Genomic DNA, 20,672 nt, shown 5'->3' with positions numbered 1-20,672 from the left:
CGCCCGGGACTTGGGGAAACTTTGTGGCACCCGCGGAGACATGGATCTAATCCCCGGCGTCTGGCTCCTGCTCCTGGCTTCCAGCCTGCAGCCCTGCACGGCGGCGCTCAGAGCCTCCCTCCGGAAAGCAGGTAACGCAGCGGGAGGGGGTCTCTCCTTCCAGACCACCCCGCCCGGGGCGCCCCAGGCCCGGCCCTCGGGCGGCACAGCTCCGGTCCTTCCTCGGAGCAGTACCAGCTTCAGCGGCTCCTGCTCCGCCCCGGCAGCGCAGGGAGAGACGGGCTGGAGCCCCGCGCTTCCCCAGCCCGGCTCTCCCAGGGAGGTTTTAGTTTTTTGGTGGTGAAATGATGTGTGTTCCAGAACCAGGGGAGGTGGTGGGTCTGTGTGGGCGCACGGAGAGCCCGAGACTGAGTTGGGGCAGTCGTCATGCTGTCTCAATTACAGAGGATGGCAACTGTGAGGAATCCAACAGCCCCTCCCGGTTGGTTGGTTCTCCAAACATCTGAATGAATTCATGGTGCCGGAGCCCAGACATTTCCTGGAGCCCCCCTCTTCTCCCCCCCCGCCTCTCGATCTGCCCACGGGGCTCGGTAGCGATGTGCGCCCCACTCCTTGCTGGTCCAGCCTTGGGGCCCTTCCTGCCTAGAGGGGTGCCCTGTGGCTTCATTGGATCCTGTGCTGCACCCTGGTCTTTGCTCCGCTGTTTAAACAAAAGCTGTATGGCGTTGTCAACTACCCTGAAGTGAGAACTTGAAATCACAGTAACCGGCACGTCCATTGCTTCTTTTCTTTCTTTTTAAAAAATGTATAAAATGATCTTTAAGTCGTTGCACACTAGAAGTGCCAGTTCACAAAGCAATTTATGAATACGATGCGTCTTGATCAGTGGTCCTCCGCTCAAGCCCCCTCCCACCCACCTCTTCTTTCATGATATAGACAATGAATTTTTGACTGTGTTCTCCTCCCTCCCCATCCCGTCATTCATCCACTGCTTTTAATAGGTTAAAAAGTGTGTATTTTTTATTCGTTTGATTTGACCTGCGTTGTGAAACTGCTCAAAGTAGAATAATGTAAATGATAAAGTTCTAAACATGGGTTCTGAATAATTATTTTTATGCTTTCTTTGCTGGGACCCTATTTAAAATTTTGAAGGAAAAAAAAACCTGTGTTTTTTTTCTTTGCTTACATTGTAAGTGAAGCTGTCTTATGGGATTAATTATATCTTAGGAACAATGGGAAACAATGGGACTATTTGAATACAGTCTGCAAAACCTCCCAGAAAGTGCAGTTTGTCTTCACAAATGTTTCTATAAGAAACAGGCAAACCGGGGAAAATTTATCACAGGGCAAAGAAAATAATCTTGGCAGGTTCCCACTTGGCTGCTTAAATATTTTCACTGTTCAAGGATCTATCTGGAGTGGTATGACTTGTTGCTCTGGGCTGTGGGACCCATCTCTCTGTCACTGGTGGCTTGAAATTTAGACTCATTATCATCATCTGCACCACATCTTTCCCCTTACACACTTATTCAGTTTCTTAAATAAAGTGAAAAGCAGCAGTCCAGAGCAGTATTGTATTTAGTTCTTTCTCTTCCCATATGCCCAGGAACCCATGAGCATCTTCAAGGATTTCAATAAAGGCCTGCTAGCTTCTAGCTTTCCTCCTTAGTAGGAAGGACCATATCCTGATCATTTTTTGCATTCACATAAATCCACTTAGTCCATTTTTTGGAGCAATGTGTAGTTATATATATGGTTCCTAAATCTGAGTGGTATGATTTCAATAGATAGGATAGACTTCAATCTATTGAAACAGAATTTTAAAGTATTTTAAATAGCATTTCTATTCACCCTTATCTCTCCTTTTCCTTTTCTTGTTCCTTTCCTACAAATATTTTCTATCTGGCTCATTCAGGGTCTTTATTTTAGTATTCATGCCACATATATGTCATGTTGGCCTCTTTGGTTTTATATGAAGTGCTATTAGTATCTGGATTGTGGAAACCCTACCTTGTAAATATTTTTGAACTGTTATATACATCAAGTTTGAGGGAGAAGGCATGTTTAGATTAGGTTCAGCCTAGAAGAGTTGTTTTTTGTTTAAATTACTTTATAATTTATCCAGACACTGGCTTTTAGATTGGAAAGCGCTCAGATTAAAATGACAGCTACTTCGTAAACTTCAGGGGAAATTTCTCTCCTGGGCTCATTTACATCCCTTGGAAAGACTAGTTTTTGATCCGTAAAATTGGTCCAGATTAAAAACGGAATGTGTCCTGGTTGGCTCTGATGTGAACAGCAATGAGCTAATTTAGAATCTTCTCCAGACACCAGCAAAGCCTGCTCGGATCAGTGTGGGAGCCTCTTTGTACCTCTTTCTCCCATGGAAATTGGTCTGTACGCATACTTTGAAGGTAGCATAGCCATGTGCAGGCATCCCAGAGCTATCCTGTTTTGTTTGGATAGCTCTTCCTGTCTCTTTTCAAGGCAAAATCTACTTCAGATAACATTGCTTTGTTGGGCAATTCTTGGGATTCAAACTACACTGAGAATTCTTCATCCCCCACCTATCTCTACTTAGAAAAATCCAGGTAGTATCTTCAAATAGGAATAGCCTTTCCTCCCATCCCAAGGTAGCTCATCTTCTTTTCAGTGAAGAAATCTCTGCATTTGCTAAAGCCCACAAGAACTGGCACTTTTCAAATTATGGCAAGTTAACTAACAACTGACATTAATTTAGTACTTCCTGCTCTGTGCTAAGAATGTGATGTGCTGATTTCATCAACCCAGTGGGCCTTGTGAAATTGGTCTGCAACCTCCATTTTCCTGAAGGGGAAGTTGGGGCTTAGAGAGGTTAGATGTCACCCAAAGCCACACAAAGAGCAAGTGGTAGAATGGGAATTTATGCTCTTGATTTGGGGACTTCTTATTCAAAGAGGTAAGGTTGCCTGTCTTCAGTTGTGAGAGAGGAGAGCATGTTATTCTACAAGAGATCTCCCAGGTAAGGGACCTGTGGAGCCCAGGAAGAGGGCCTTATCCCTGCTGGGTGGTGTGAGGAACTTGGGTTGCATGGGACATGCTCAGGCCCTCAGCAAAGAACTGGAGATGATGCTGATTTGGGTTTGGAAACTACCTTCTGATGACCTCATCCATAAGAATCAGGGGGCGTGGCTTTGCATGCTAATGATGATCCACCCGTTTTCTCTTATTGAATTCCTGGGAATGAAGGTTTAGGAGGGCTGGAAGATGCACTTTAGTGTCTGTGAGTGGAAACAGGGACCTCTGAAGCATGGAGAGTGAGGGCCTGAGGTCTACATCATCATCATGGTGTGTGTATCATTTACCCAATTCTCCATAGAAACACAGTTTTTCAATAAGCTTTCATTTCCTTTCAGGTATAATTTAGAATCCTAGACCTGGAAAGAAGGTAGGGGGAAACCATCCCTTATTTTGCATCTGGGCTGAGAGGGATTAGGTGACTTGACCAAATCCCCAAGAGAAGTTGATCTGAATGGCACAGATTCTCCCCCCACCCTTCCACCCCCCACCAATGGTCTGCAGATGAGTTCTCTCAATTTCCTGCAGTCTTAGCAGGAAGTGCAGAAGAAGGGAAAGGAAATGAAGGCATCTGCTGGAAGCAGCAGTGAAGAACAACCCGCGTTGCTGTGAGCCGTTGGCGAAGCTCACCCTTATTATGATCATATCTTAGTCAAATTTATTGAGAGATCATTTACATCTAGTAAAGTTCGTCTTTCTCAAGTGTACAGTTTGAGGAGTTCCAATAAACATGTATCGTAAGGTGGCCATCATACAACAGGAATACACAGAATTCAACATATATGTATATATTTACTCTCTCTAATCCTTCATTTTTAATTATTATTTTTATTTGAAACTACTAAAAGCAGAGGGGCTACAGTGACTTAAGTCAGGCAAAGAGTACATTTCCTTTTGGATAATGTCACCCCTTCCCTCTCTTGTTCTCTCCCTGTTTTTCCAATCCTTTTGTAGAAAATAAAGAATAAAGCCCCCAACTAGCCCTTAGCATCCAGTGATCTGAATTCTGTTCCTATACTCTTGCCTTGTTGTTCAGAATGTCTGTCTATCTACTATCTGATTCTTAGCATAGTGCTTAATATCGCTGGTGTTGCACACATCAGTAATGTGTTCCTTTTTCATTACTTAGTAATAATCCATTGTGTTGATCATAGATGAGTACAGTTTGTGTAGTGAGTGAACTTCTGAATTGTTTTCAGCTACTTGCTACTGTGAACAAATGTGTATCACACAGTCATGTATGGATTCTCTGGTAGATAGGCTTTCATTTCTCTTGGTACATTGCAAGAGTGGGATCATGACATCAGATATTTGTTGAACTTTATGAGGAAACTCTGAATTGCTTTCCAGGGCAGCTGGACCACTTCACAGCGCTAGCAGCAACAAATGGAGCCCTCGTTATTCGGAATCCTTAGGGGCTGGCTTTTGCTGTTGTTTTTTATTTGTTAAGCTATAGATACATAATGACTACAGTTTGTGTAGCCTTTTCCTCATGCCTAGTGATATTGAGCACTTGTCTACAAATCTTTTCTTGTAAAGTCTTTTGATTTGTTTTCTGTGGGTTTTAAATGTTCTTGTCTGTTGTGAATGCAGGTCCTTTCCACCAGACCTTTGCTTCATAAATATCAGCTTCTAGTATGTAATTTATCTTCTCATTTTCTTCATGGTGTCGTTCAAAAAAGTGGAAGCTGTAAATTTTGATAAAGTCCAACTTAATTATTTTTTAATAGCATAGGGCTTGGAAAAGCTTAACTCATGCTCACAAAGACCTTCCCCTATGTCTAATTCTAAAAGATTTTAGTTCCATTTCCATTTTGACCTATGACTCAATTTGGAGTCAGTTTTCACATGAGGTGTGAGGTGTAAGTCAAGGTTTCTTTTCTTGAGCTTGGGGAGAGAGCATTTTTGTTGAACACTTTTGAGCTTGTGGTAAGAGGCACAGTAGTCCCTGGTTTAGAGGCCTGCTAGTACTCTCCATCTGCACTGGCTGGTGCCGTTTGCACCTGCTCATGGGTTCATGTAGTTGATAGGGTGTAGATCTGCTTTGTCTCTACAAGGATCAAACAGGGACTTGCTGCCCAGGACCGAGCTGTCCAGGGCCTACCAAGAGGTAAGGATAGGTATAGGGTTCTGGAGTTCTGGAGGTTGCTTGGTTAAAGCCTACTGCTTGTTGTTTATGTAAATGAAACTTATGGCATTCATTAGCCCTCTGGTCAATGTAGGGGAGAGTACCCCCATGGCTCTGCCTGTTCAGTTTGCTGGTGTTCCCAGAGTGGCAGAGGAGCATGCAGGGTTCTGAGTTCAAGATTTTCCCGGGAAGATCTCACTTAGTGAGATTCAAGTCTCTGATCTTTCTTTTTTCATGTTTCACTACTCACATAGAATTCAAGCAGGAAAACTGAAAGATCGAGATGAGGAGTTTTAGGTGATGAGACGTGGAGCTCAGAGCACATGTCCTTCTGGGTGCTTTCTGCCCCTACAGGCCTGAGGCTGGCTGGCCGGCTAAGCAGCCAGGGACCACCCAGATCTACTTCCCCAGTGCCCTCTGGACCAACCTGGGATTCACAAGAGACCATTGTTTCCTTACTTACAGCTTTCATCCAAGTCCACTTTCCAAAGTATGTAATTTGGAGCGCTCAGTTCTTCTCAAATCCCGCCCTCTTCCTCTTACCAGCAACTGTGCTCCATCACATTGAGGGTATGGGTTGTTGTACTTCTCAGGGCAGACTACAGAGCCATGAGGCAGATGTGTGTGCAAGCAAGTGTGTGTGTGTGTGTGTGTGTAAGAGAGAGATATAGGAGTAATAGATCTAGCTCCATTTTATATCCCCAGCTCCTAGCTGAAAATGTCTATGAAGTTCAGGAACTACATAGAAGAATCCTCTGCCCCATCCTTGTCATTCCGTTCTACTATCTTCCTCTCCAGCTTGTTTCTATGTCACGCCTTTAAAGAAGCTTTTCTCCCTCCCCCCACCCGCACCCTCCTCTCTCTCTCTCTCTCCCTCCCTCTCTCTTTCTTACTTCCTATCAGATAAGTCAGAGCAGATAAGTCAAGGTCAGAAAGTGAATGTAGTTTTACACAAGGCGGTACTTGTTTCTCAGGGTTTTTTCTTAAGGAAGAGAGACTGACTCAGAAAGGAATTCTTTTTTCCTTATACTTTTTTGCCATTCAGATTCTCTTGGGAATAGTTGTCCACCTGTCATTGGGTTACAATGGCCCCAAAGGGGTCCAGTGACCCCCAAGCTATATTTATGAAAGTCAGCGATATCCTGTGGTGAGTTCCTATTTTCATGCCTCACCTACTTTGATTGTGGCCCTCCCTTTGGGAGCAGGACCAAAATGTGGTGTCAGTAGACAGTAAGGAGTTGTTAATCACACTTCTGCCAGCAGAGAGCGCACTTCCCAGAGGTGTCTCCCAGTGAGTCTCCAGCCCCCAGACAAATCCTGTATACAACTCCTGAACTTCCTTCTTGGTAAGAATTTTTAGAGTATAACCCAGACATCTGTCTTGTTAACTTCACCTGGCGATTTCCTTGCAGAATTTGGGCTTTTCTGCCTCTACTTTCTTGGACCTCCACCCCAGATACTCCATTACACCCCTAATGTCCACTTGATTCAACCATACCAGACTGTGTGAGCAATATGTGCCCCCGAGGATCTGTAATCAACACCCTGTGTTTAGATTCCCAGTGGGATTTCTGGAGGTTAAATTTGGGTCTTATGATCCTCTTGTGTTTTAAATTGATTATTTTTTAAATTATATTTTTGCTATCTTTAAGTGGTTATACAAAGGAGTTACCATTCAATATGTCAATTTATGAGTAGAATTCATTGTCATTAATTTTTGAGACAGGGTCTTGCTAGATAGCCCAAGTTAGTCTCATTCCTCAGCTTCCTGGGTAACTTGTGTTCTTCTTAAAGTCCCAGAATGATGAGCTAGATGTTCCACAGCCTTTCTGCATGTGCTAATTGAGTGGGAGACTCTGCCAGAGGTGTCACCAAAATGCTATTCCATATTTGAAACTCACCAATCTCTGCCCTCCATTTCCTCTTTCCTTATCTCCCAAGAATGCTTTCTCCTGTTGAGTAGGGGCCTTTGGTGAGAGGATATGCTTTGGCTTCAGTTCTGTCACTTTTATAATGTTAGTGACATCAGGCAAGTTGTGTAAGCTTGTAAACTTTTATTCTTTCAACTATAAAAATAGGCTAAGTACCTACCTTATAGACTTTACTCAGAGATTAAATGAGGCAGTATGTAGACCAGTCCTTTGAAAAGATTAGAAGACTGAGAGTTGAATGCAATCTTGAAGAAACTGGAATTGTTTAATCAGGATTTAAAAAAATCCCAGAGAATTAAAGGCATATGTATATGCCTTTAATAAATATATACATGGATATATGTATATATAAACATGTATATATAAATACATATATTCATGTATATATATCCAGGTTTTTAAAACACCTTTTTAAAATAACCAGAGACATTTATCATTTCATATGTTTTTATTCATTTTTTTTTTTGGTTGGTTGTGGGGCTTGAACTTAGTCAGGGCCTGAGCCTTTTTGTGCTTAAGGCTAGTGTTCAACCACTTGAGCCATAGTACCACTTCTGGTTTTTGAGTAGCTAATTGGAGATAAGGGTCTCATGGAGACTTTTCCACCCAGGTTGGTTTCAAACCGTGATCCTCAGAGCTCAGCCTCTTGAGTAGCTAGGATTACAGGCCACTTTTGCTTGGCTTTTACTTCCTTTTTATACATGTTAATATTTGATTGCACATGACTTAATTTGTTTGGAGTGGTAAATATTTCAAATTAGTTTCAAACCCAGAAAATGCCTCTGGTCAACTACATTATTTGATTTTTCAAATTGGAAAATGTTGCTGGTAAATGTGTAATTCTCTTAGGTTAGGTGGATTAGCTATGTGAAATAGTAGCCCTCAACCAGTGTAATTCTATCTACTCGAGAGGCTGAGATCTAAGGATCCTGGTTTAGAGTCAGCCCAGGCAGAAAAATCCTTGAGACTCTTATCTACAATTAACCAATAAACTGTACAGGCTGGAGGTATAGCTTAAGAGGTAGACTGCCAGTGGTCAGTGAAAGAAGTCCTGCTGAAGCCTAAATTGAACAAGGCCCTAAATTGAACACATGGGCATGCGTGTGATGTGCATGTGTATGCATACACACACACACACACACACACACACACACACACAAAACCTTCAGGATGATGGACAGTTTTTGCCTGATAATTGTCTTGGGCAAGGTTTTACAGGATAGAATGGTAGAGGGCGGCAGATGCTTCTTATAATGATCCAGTCTTGTCTGTGACTGGGGTAGAAAGTCTGCATGAAGGTACAGAACTCAGGAGAGGTCTGCAGTTTCTTAGGCCTGAGCACTTTAGGAGCCCCTCGTAGCCACACAGAAAGACAGCCCAGGCTCTGCACACTTCCTACTAATGATTTTTCCATTTCTTCAGCACTAAGAAACCTCCAGTTCTCCCACATAGCCCCACTAGCATATTCTTCTTAAGAATCAAAGAAAAATCAAAGCAGACAAAAGCTTAGATACAGCCAAAGTGCTCCTTAAAATAGAATATTTTGGACTGAGAAGTCCTATTCTAAAACCCAGAATGTTCAAAATCCAAAACATGAAACCATGAGTGGAAAATTCCACAGATGACATCACGTGGGAAACTTTGCTGTATGGACAAAAATCACTTAAAAATTTGCAGAAATTACCTTCAGGCTATGCATATAAAGATTTTATGAAACATAAACATATTTTGTGTTTAGACTTGGGTCCCATCCAAGATATCTCATTATGTGGGTGCAAATATGCAAACATCTGAAAGAAAACCCCAAATCCAAACTACTTCTGGTCCCAAGGAGTTCAGACAAAGGGTACTCACACTGTATCACATAACGATAATGAGGGTAATGCCTGTTACTCAACCAGCCAGTCCAATCAAAGGTACACTTTTTGTCCCTTTGATTTCACTCCCAAATCTCTTCTTTCTCCACTCCCTTAAAGACAATTCTCATTTTGTTATTCTTCTGACTTTATAAGTCCACTTGGCATTTTAATAGTTGTGTTTTCTGAGAAAGTACCCCCAAAGTCTCAAATCAGATTCAATGAAATGTTAATATTATTTATTTTTCTTGGTACAATATGTTTCTATTAGCCAGTTAATGGCTTACCTTGTGCAAAAGGAGTCATATCAGCAGGCCCTTTTTCTGTAACATCTGGGCAGTTGGGAACATAATACTTAAATATAACCTGCATTTAAAGCCTTCCTTGAACAGATGGCTAATTTTATTGATCTAATCATATACTTAGAAGCAAGTCCCATGATCCTTGGCTCATAACTCTTGGAGGGAGCAGAGAGATAAATAAACCGGGTGATGGCTGTGAATTAGGTGCCTGTTATATTGTCTGTGATTTATTTTTTAAATGCTTCCATATAAACAGTGGCCTTGCAAATTACTTTAATCTCTACCCCAGGGAAGTTAGTTAATGTTTGAAGTTATCCATGCCTCAAGGCACTGCTGTGGCATGTTCGTTTATACTTACATCTCTTGGTGATATGCCATGCTACTGGTTAAATATTTGGAACTTTACCTTTGTCCTAGGAGGGAGTCCACAGTCCATGACTGGTTGGTTTTTATTTAAAGGTTTTTCCTATGAAGTTCACTCTCAAAGATGGCTGCAAAAATACCTTGATGTTATAAAGAAATTCACACTGGTAGGCTATGTCACCCATGCCTGTATGCCTAGCTATTTGTGGTTCTAGGCCAAATAAGAAGAAAAGCTAGTAGGCATTCTTCTTGGTTCAACACTGGCTGCAACAGTGGTGCACACTTAAAATCCCAAGCTAGGGAGGCTGAGAGTATAAAGCTTAGGGTTCAAGGCCAGCCTGAGTAGCAGAGTCCAAGAGATTTCATGTCCACAGTGGGAAACTGGATGTGGTAACACATACTACTCATCTCAGCAACGAGGGGGAAGCCTGAAGTAGTTGTGCGCTTATCTAAAAAAAATAACCAGCAAAATACAGGCATAGAGGTTTGGCCTATTGGTACTGTATCAGCCTAGGAAGCCTCAGGCCTTGAATTCTAACCCTAAGACTACTAAAAAAATCAAACTTGTAGGTTTGATTAGTATACATTATGTTACATAAAATATTTTCATTGGTGAACTACATTAACTCAAAAGATGGTACATACAACTCTGTTTTTACATGGATAGAATAAGAATTCAGCAAGCCCAGCGGTCATGCCAGTGCTGATTCCTTCATGAAATCCTGGTTCATTTGTCTTCTCTCAGATGGTTGCTAGTCTTGTCATTAATCTCTTGATGTGTCCGCCTCAATGTGGACAACCAGGTGTTGTCTGATTCAGGTAAATCGAGGCTATGTGCTGTAATGAGTAATGCTGAACTTTGGTGGTGTTCACCAAATTTATCTGGACAGCAGTTCTAAGATGGTCTCCTCTTTATGATGGTCATCCTGCCTTTGATACTTCTATCTTGCCAGTGCCACCATTTTCAAAATGACCTTGCTGGGGGAGGTGAAGAAAAAGAAAGCTTGCACAAGAGATTCAGCGGCAGGTCAGGGCATAGTCATGTGACCTCAACATAACTGTAAAGATTCTGGGAAATGTATCTTAACTGTGTACAGGAAAAGAAACTGAGATGGATGGATCATCACTGAGGCACTGGAGTTCCTAGAAAAACCAAGAAGAGATATTATCAAATTAGCAAGAGCAGGCTAGATGCTAATGTTTGTCTTTTTGTCTATGGATATATGATAGAATTTGGCCTGAAGTTTGCTTTCATTGTAGTGTATAACCTGGTCAAAAAGTAATTGGTTTCCAGGTGCCAGTGACTCATGCCTATAATCCTACCCACTCAAGAGGCTGAGATCTGAGGGTTGTGGCTCAAAGCCAGCCCTGGAAGGAAAGTCCATGAGACTCATCTCCAATTAAACACCTAAAATAAATAAAGCCAAAAGTTTAGTTGTGGTTCAAACAGGAGAATGCTAGCCTTGAGCACAAAGGCTCAGGGACAGCCCATAGGCCCTGAGTTGAAGCTCTAGGACTGGTACCTACACCTATACCCACACCCATGCATGCTCAAATGCACACCACACATACACAGACACAGACACACACAGACACACACAGACACAAACACACACAGACACACACATGCACAGTGATTAATTACTGCATTAGTGGAGTAATTATAAAGAAAAGAAACTTATTTTGGCTCCATCCTCAGGTCCCCATTCAAGGGGCTGCATCTGGTGATGGCCTTGAGGGCAGAGTCCCATGGTGGTAATTGAGGGCATCAGGGAGTCAGAGAAAGGGTGTGTGTGTGAGGAAGGGAGGGGGGAGATCGTTCTTTCTCTGCTCTTATAAAGCCACCATTATTTAGTCATAGAGACTTCACCCCATGACCTTTTCTAATCCTAATCAGTTTCTAAAGGTCTCACCTCTAAATACTTTATAGTCAGATTGCTTCCATCCCCTTAATACCTCACTGTGGAGGTTAAATTTTAACACACGAATCTTTGGGGGACACAGACCACATCTGAACCATAGTATGTAAACCATCTACCAGATATAGATAGATAGATAGAATAGATAGACAGACAGACAGATAGGCAGAAGGATAATCAGACAGACACATATATGGCTATGTGTGTATATATATATATATATATATATATATATATATATATATATATATATATATACTTAGCCAACATGTCGCTACATTTTCCAAAAAAGTAAAATTAATTCCTTAAAAAAGTTAAACCACTACCCAGTCAATTATGTGAAAGGAATTACTAAGCACATCAACTAAACTAAACTTTTAGTTCCCACTCCCCTCTAGCATTTTCTAGAAGCTCCTTCTATTTGTGTATTATAACACAAAGGGCTATTCATGGTAGGATAATTTATTCAGTGAGAGAGACTTCTTAAAATACAAAATCATTTTTCAGACACTACAGGGTGTTCTGATGAGGATGAAGATGATAAGGATGGATGAAGCTGAGATGTTTGGATGAACTGTCATACGTTTCAGAGTACTTTCAGAGAAATGATCTCATTTGACCTTTGGAATGCTGACCTCACCAGAAAGTAAGGGCAGAAGTACTGAGCAGAAAAGAAACAGTCATATATATAAGGTGCAGTCCTAGGCTAATCGGCCCCTAGCCTTTGTAGTAGCTCCTCAATTCAGGGGTGTTTCTGCACCTGATGCACAAGCTAATGGGCATGCTCACTGCAGGGTGTCTGTCCAGCTCTGAAGCCAGGAGTTCCCTCAGGGTATCCTTCCTGCCCAGCCTTCATTTGGAGAGACAGTGTGCATGTTTTGGGACTGTAGGATGATCCAGGGCTGCTTTCTGTCACGTTCCTGGCTAGATCATGTTTAGGGACTGTGTTAGTGTTGCCAAACTAGCACTTGATAACTCTGGGGTTGTTTTCCATTGTAAAGCAGCCACAACTACAGGAGAATGAGCCTTAAGCCCTCCAAGAGTCTTTTACCAAGGACCCTTCTGGGATTTCAGGGACCCTTAGCCTCACTTTACAGTTTCCCATTCCTTCACTATCCAGACATCTTCTCTAGTAGCAAATGATACTGGGTCGACCTTCAAGATGGCCTATTTTAAGGCTTATCATTGAAGTCTCAGAGCTTTCCATTTCTCAAACATCTCTTTGGTGTTCTGGGATTTTCTAATTCATATAGTAAAATAAATAAACCATTAAGTTGGAAAAAGAAATGCTTGTTTAATGGCTATATTAAAGTAATGAATAGGCAGTACAAAGAATACATACCCATTCCTCATGGTAGGATCCAGTCTGACAAACCTGGGTTTCAGTTCTAGTTTCAATGCTTACTATTATCTGATCCCAGCTGAACACTTTCCCTTTCTTCTTAAGATTTTTTTTCAGCTGAAATTTAAGATTAACAACAACTACAAGGAGTTCATTTGGTTTACTTAAATATACCAACAAAATCCTTAATCTCCTTGGTATATAAAGTACACTCTAATATTAATGCACATTCATTAGGTTTCCATGATTTATAGAGTTTCTATATTAATAGATATGATAGTTTTTCCATATTTGCTATAACTTCAAATTTTGATGATACATATATAATTGAACTTAGGCTCCCATAACAATGCAAATGAAAGAATTTCATTTCCTTAATTCCATATTACAGATTTCTTAGATTTCATGTCCCATAATGATGACAGTTGATGTCTAGATCAGCTGTGAAGTTCATATCGCTGACAAAAACTTGGAGTTTCTATTTAACAACAACAAAAAAGTAGCCAATGTTTGTTTGGGGTTTCATATAAAGTAAAAAAGAAAGGATCAATCTGCTATAGTAGTATAGATGATTATATATAAATTGTGTGGTTCCCAACCCCAAAAGAAGCTCTTTATATTTAGAATATAAAAAATGTTTCTTAGCTACATGCTTTACAATCATTAGGAAAACGAATGTAAAAGGTGCTATTTCTATGTTGTCTGCTCCCTCCTCATTCTGATTCAGCCATATTCTTCGCCAGAATGATCTTCCCCAAATGCAATTCTGATCCTCTCCCTCTTGTGTTTAATATGCTTTCCTGGCTCTGAACTGCTTTCCAAGCCCCTAAGCCAGTGTCTGAAGTTCCTCACAATGAGACTCCTAACCTTTCTGTGTGCTCACTGGATACACAGCCTATTTTCCAGCCTACCTGGATTCCTACTTCCTGTGCCTTCTCTTTGCTTCCCGTTGTTGAATGTGGCCTGTCTGTTGATCTTCCCACTGCATTAGCCTTCCCTCGTTCTGCCTAAGGACACTTCAAAATGTAACTCAGCTGCCCTGATCTGTGAATCTTCACACTCCTAGCCAAAGCCAGCCTTTCCTTCTCCTCCCATTCTGCTTACCTGACTGTGTCCTCTGTGCTTTGTCAAGAAAAGCACATGGGCTTCTCTTGCCTTTGCGTTTGTTTTGTGGCCTGGTGGAGCATTTTTAGCATGGTAGACCCTTCACCAACAGCCATGGAGTGGGAAATGATGCCTTCATTTTGGGCAAATACATTGTTTTCACATCAGGTGATTAATTCGGTCCGATGCCCAGCTCCCAGATTCATTTCCATCCTTGAGTGCAATTCAGAAAAGCTGTCACTTCCATGTGCCACCATTTTTGCTCCACCTATGCAGAAATTGCCAAGTTGCCAAATTGCCAGGGTAGTGTGATTTAGTGGAAGGAAAGCCCAGGGGAGCCTGTTTGTGGCACTAGGTAATTTAAGTCCCACCTCCATAGTGCTGCTATTGGAATGGTGGTTTTAAGGAGATCCCAACGAAGGCTCTGCAGTGAAATATAACTCACTACCCAGAAAGCAAAGAGGACTTGGAATAATGCATAGGGCGGCCTCAGACCTGCCTTCTATCCTGTCTTTCATGCTCATAAAACAAGGCAAGACCAATGACTCCAACATCAGAAGACAGTGGGTGAGGAAGGGTTAAAACGTATAATGTTCAATACTCCTTCTTCCATCTGTCTTTTTAATTAAAAATTATTATTATTTTGCTTATGTGGTGCTGAGGAATTGAACCCAGGGCCTCATGCACGCCAGGCACTAAGCCACATGCCTAGCCCCCTCCACCTGTCTTTGAAACTGAAGGAAAATGAGGGAATGAAATGATTGAAAAGGTCAAGTTGTAGAAAAAGAATGAAGCCACTCTGTCTTTCATAATGAATCTAGCTGAAAGGCTAGGAGGAAAATAGGACCCCAGTCCTTTCCCATTCTTCCTCTGTTTTATTGGACTGACCCTGGCTTGCTTTGGAAGATCAATTCTGCAATCCCAAGAAAGTAAAGCAGCCAAAAGCTAGAGTATTTGCCAACGTTTTCTCCTTCTTTGTTTTACAGGACCCACAAGCCTGCTGAAACAAATGCCCCCAATTGAAAGCAGCCAATTTGTAGCCCATTCATCAACCTACTTTTTGATATACACAGTCATATCAAGAAGTCCTTGATGATGTGCACAACATGCACACACATACACATACAAATATAGCATTAAAATGTGCTATTTTACAACAGCAATTAAAAATGAATGACATAAATGAGTTAATGCTGTATAGTATAGGAGGTATACTGATATCTAAAATTTACTTTGGAATACAACATACTGTTCAACGATAGAGGAATAGATTGTTTGATTGATAGGGGATAAGTCAAGCATAATAAAATGCTAATTGAGAAGAATTATAGACAGTTTTCCACCCTAATAGTATCTCTCATTTCTGTGTATTTGAATATTTTTCATGGCAAAGTGATGGAAAGGATGACCCATGGATTAATGAAACAAAGTACTACAAATTTTTCTCAAAAAGGTGAGATTGTTGCAGGTGCTTCTTTGCACCCAGACACTGGTGGGTTTCTATTTTTGCCCTGCTCCTCACTCCACGTTTACCCTCCGCTGTTCTCCATCCTGGTGCAAACTCCTGGGGCTATACCATTTGAGGCTGCATCAGTGGAGAGCAGGGCAGAGGATCTGGTGTTATTTCTTCCTGGACTCTTTCCTGCTTTGAGACATTTCTCTAACTATGGCTCCAGGCCCTTCATGAAAACGCTCACTCTGGCTTGGCTCTAGTACCATGATTTCTCTACCTCCGTGTTTAACCATAAGGATAGTAACAGCCTCTTACTGATGTGGTCTCTGTGTACATCAGCCTCCTTAGCTGTTCCTTAAAACTGCTCATACCTCTGTAAGCAGTCTTTTAATTAAAATCTTTTTAAAAACGGAATAAATTGTTCTTCCTGCTGGAATCCTAATTAATACCTTTGATACTACTGCTTTGTAATATATGCCCTGTTTCTAATATTTTCCTCCCTAGGCATACCCATAAGGATTTGATTTGTGTTTAGCTTGCATTTAGAACTCTCCTAGGATCAGGTCTGTTTTAGCTTCAGGTTGTATGCTGTAAATTCACAGAGTAACAAGTATAATGGAGACCTTGATTGGTTGAGATTGAATTGTCCTTGGGTACAAATCTGCTGGCCCCTTGGGTAAGAGCATCCTGAGTCTGCTAGGATCATGGTGTAAGTGATGAGAAATGATGATAGTGGTCTCTAGGACTCCTCACAGAAACTCTAAATTAAGCTCTCCCATAACTCTGTGCCCATAATCAACACAATTGTATTTTACAGTTAAAAGTCTGTTCAAAAAGGAAGGTCTCACAATTAAATAAATAAGAAAATTTATGGTGGGTGCCAATGGCTCACACTTGTAATCCTAGGTACTCAAGAGTCTGAGATCTGAGGATTATAGTTCAAAGCCAGCCTAGATAGAATAGCTTAGACTCTTATCTCCTATCAGTCAGCAAAATGATGGAAATAGAAGTGTGGCTCAAGTGATAGAGTGAAAAAAATTAAGGGAGAAGATGAGGCCCTGTGTTTGAGCCCTAGTACCAACATACAGAAAAAAATGTTTCTGTCACGTACATTATGTTACATTTTGAGTAATGTACCAACTCTATGAAAAGATAAGCCAACTTAATAGTTATCAGATAAAATACAGGATGCCAAGATTAATTTAAATTTCAGATAAATAATTTTTAGTGAAGGTATATTCACTAAATGATACAATGATACAAGTCACTGTGTTGGAAATCAACTTTACAACATCTTGCAGGGGGTGGGAGAGGTGGGGGAGGGAGGGATAGTAGGAGAAAAGCAAAGAAGAGGGTAACAATGCTCGACAAGAAATTGTATGCATTACCTTACTCATGTAACTGTCACCCCTCTGTGCAGCATCTTTACAATAAAATAAAATTGAAAAAATACTGCAGTGGGACATCTTTACCCTTAAAAAGGCCATTGTTGAGCTAACTTCAATTTTTTTTTTTTTTGGTGCTGGTTCTAGGTCTTGAACTCAGAGCCTGAGCTCTGTCCCTGAGCTTTTTGTCCCAAGGCTAGCACTCTACCATTTGAGCCACAGTGCTACTTCTAGGGTTTTTTTTAGTGATTAATTGGAGATTAGAATCTTAGAGGCTTTCCAGCTTGGGCTGGCTTTGAACTATGATCCTCAGATCTCAGCCTCTTGAGTACCTAGGATTACATACATGAACCACAGTGCCTGGCAATTTGAATTGAGCATTCTGTGTTTATGTCTACTAAACTTGGCAAGATTGGTGATTGTATAATCATAATAATGTGTCATTTATTTTTCACTGCCTGTGTCTCTGGTATCTGATTATAGTAGCTGTGGAAATCATATGGAGAGGAGAATGAGAAAAACATTTGAATGTAGATAGAGAAGAAATTGAGTCTAGATTCCATCATTTACCATCTAAGTGAATGAGGTCAGAAAACTAATCTTTTACATAACTTACTAACCTTCTTCAGTAAAATGTGTTGCCTGTACAATATGTAATACTTATAGGCTCTGTAAGATTGACTGAAAATGATGTAAAACTATGCTTAATACAGACATATAAAGGAGATAAGGCTATCATCTTATTCAAATAAAAATAATTTAACTGGAAAACAATTTCCAAGAATCAAATAATCTGGCAAATAAAGATAGTTCTTCATCTCTTAAGTAGGTTATCATGAACACAAACTAACCTCTCATAACTTCAAGTGAATTTGACTGAGAAAGACTATAGCAAGTTTGTACTTTATTCCTATTACTGGTTACGTATTAATTTTTGTTGATTTGTATGTTTCTGATAGTTTTAACAACTTTATTCTTATTTCTCAGCAGAATATCTTATATTTTACAGTATCGATAGAGTTGGATATGCTTGTTAGGCAAATGAACAAGAATTTATTGGGTTACATCCATTTTTTTGGATTAGATTTTCCAGAAACTGAACTTATGGTAAAGATTTGATTGGAAATCGTTTATTTGAAATACAGAACAAAAAAGAGGCACAAGGGAGTGGGATAGGGGAGTGTATATTTCTTTATAAAGTGGAGTTATATGTGGATGATTGAGTTCAAACCCACGGGAGAAAAATCTAGAACATGACCCCATCATCCCACCTGAGGCATGGAGGAGCAGGAGTACTCCACCCTGTCAGTCACTGAGAGGGAGTTGCTGGGAAGATGGATGCTAATTCTTTAGTACTTCATTTCTGCCAGACTTATAGGCCAAGCGGTTTCTCCATCTTCTTTCTTAAGCAAAAAGCTGTGGCTCTGGCTGGAGAGTGGCGGGGCCGGAGCCACCGAGTTTCTGCTGCATCCATAATTGACTGAGTTGATCTGGAAATGTAAGAAAGAATACCATTTACAATTTTGATGGGAACTTGCTCTCCTCTCCTCCCTCTTATCTGCCGTTTCACCTTGCTAGTTACAGCCATCCTCTGTTCAAAATATTAAATGGAAAGTTCCACACATGAACAATTCCTAAGTTTTAAATTGCCCAGTCTGCTGAGTAGAATGGTAAAGCCTTGTACCATCTCATTCCCTCTTGCTCAGGATGTGATCTTTGTCCAGCATTTCCATGACATATATGCTACCTGCCCATTAGTCACTTAATTGTTATCTCAGATTATCAGATCAACTGTATGAGAGTGCTTGGATTCAAATAAATGTTATTTTATTTAATAATGGCACCAAATACAAGCAGAATGATATTGGCATTTTTGTTAAAATGGTTTCATTTTATTGTTACTTCATTTTATTGTTAAGTAACAATATTATTGTGCCTAGTTTGTAAGTTAAATTTATCATAGGTATTAGCCAGGTGCTGGTGGCTCACGCCTGCATTCCTAGCTACTGGGGAAGCTGAGTTCTGAGGATCATGGTTCAAAATCAGCCCGAGAAGGAAAGTCTGTGAGACTCTTATCTCCAATTAAACACCAGAAAACTGAAAGGGACACTGTGGCTCAAGTGGTAGAGTGCTCCCTTGAGCTGAAAAGCTCAGGAACACAGCCTAAGCCCAGAGTTCAAACTCCATAACTGACAAAAATTATCATAGGTATTTATGTATCATCTCCTATACTATATGTAGAGTTTGATACTATTTATAGTTCCAGTTATTCAGTGGGGGCATTAGAACCTATTGCCTTCAGATAAGGGGAGAATACTCTAAATTATGGCAAAAGCAAAAGATGTTTGTCAGCTCCAAATCCTGAATCCCATTTCTCAGGTCCAACCTGTATCTATTTGCAGGATGGGAATATCTATAGTATAATATGAAATACAGCTTTTTGATGAAACCACCCATTCCAGAGTTGAGCTGCTTAGATTTGGAATGTGAGAACCAATAAGAACAACAACAAGAACAAGTCAGACAACCAACATTTTTACTCTTTTGTGCTTTTTTACTCTTTTGCACTTTTCATTGCTTGTACTTATGCCCCCGCTCTTGTTTAGCACTGTGTTTGTTGCTCCTTGATTGTGACAATAGGGGATAATCCACATTTACATTTCAAGGTATGCAGTGTCTTGGGAAACACAATGGTGATAGCTGACATTTATATAGTGTCTGCTGTGTGCTCTGCCCTGAATTTAGACTTTTGCTATAGGAAGGGTGTTGGAGTAATTGTCTAACTCTTCTGGTCTAGGGAAGCTGTATCAGTGTCTGATGTTATACAGCTGGGGAGGATGAACTCTGCACCAGAACCCAAGGTCTTTTGACTGCAAGATCCACCCCTCTGACTATGTGATGGAGAGAATACGTACGGTTTCTTTTATTGACAAGTTCTTCTTTCCCTTAGAATTCAGTCTTCTACAATTAGTGCTATTTCGCCTGCAAGAAGGCTTCTAACATAGTTTAGTGCCTTGGGAAACACATGAAAAAGTTATCCTTGCTCTCTAGTTGCTTAAAAGCTCCCTTTTGTCTCCTTATGAGCTGCAAGCTACATGTTAGAGAGAGGCACCAGTTTCTAAGTCTATTGAGACCTGCTGGTGAAGAACCAGGGGGCCAGGCAGACATGGGAAGGGTGTGAGATGGTATCACATTAGCTGGAATTCTCACCACAGCATCCTCTGAAGTCATGTATCTGTGAAGGGGGAACTGAGAGGAACATTGTGTCACAAGGCCATGTCAATGGCTTAATCACTTGACTTTTCTCTCATTGTTGGGAATAACCTTGAGGAATAAATCCACTGTATCAAGGTTCTGGGCATGTTTTCTAACTTCACAATTATAGTCATATCTCTTAGAGTATCCCTTATTCAAAACCAAAGTCAGCAAACCATTCTGGAAAGGGATAGAAATTAAATACTTTTTAATCCATTGACTTTCCATTGTAATTTACTCATGTGGAGCACAAGCAGCCAGTCATATGCAACATATAAATAAATGTGTATGACTTAGTAGCTTTCTCTTACTTTATTTTTAATTTTATTTTTATCTTTAAATTATACAATGGAGTTACCATTCAACAAAGTAGTATAAGAATACAACTAATCTTGATCAGTGTCACCCCTTAATAAAGCTTTATTTACCAGAAAAAAAGGCCAAGGGCCATATTTAGCCTTTGAACTGCTGTTTGCAAAGGGTTCTGCCCAAAGTGCCCAAACCCTGTGAACCCTAATCCCTCAGATGGCAGGCCAGCAGGCCTGCTGTTTTCTTCCTTTTATCACTAGTATCATTA

The 20,672-nt window shown here is 40.7% G+C and overlaps 1 protein-coding gene across 1 annotated transcript in view; it reads left to right on the top strand.

Annotated features, from left to right (window-relative positions):
• The first annotated feature begins 40 nt into the window (after positions 1 to 40).
• The window catches only part of Egflam (EGF-like, fibronectin type III and laminin G domains), a 166,493-nt gene continuing 145,861 nt past the window's right edge, over positions 41 to 20,672 (top strand). The window contains exon 1 of the mRNA XM_013018520.1: positions 41 to 131. Within this exon, the coding sequence (XP_012873974.1) occupies positions 41 to 131 (91 nt within the window). The remainder of the gene's footprint in view (positions 132 to 20,672) is intronic.

Source organism: Dipodomys ordii, unplaced genomic scaffold (genome assembly GCF_000151885.1).
Source record: "Dipodomys ordii isolate 6190 unplaced genomic scaffold, Dord_2.0 Scaffold41, whole genome shotgun sequence".
Classification (NCBI taxonomy): Eukaryota; Metazoa; Chordata; class Mammalia; order Rodentia; family Heteromyidae; genus Dipodomys; species Dipodomys ordii.
Note: the sequence above shows the minus strand (reverse complement) of the source record. Positions and strands in the feature narration are given on the sequence as shown.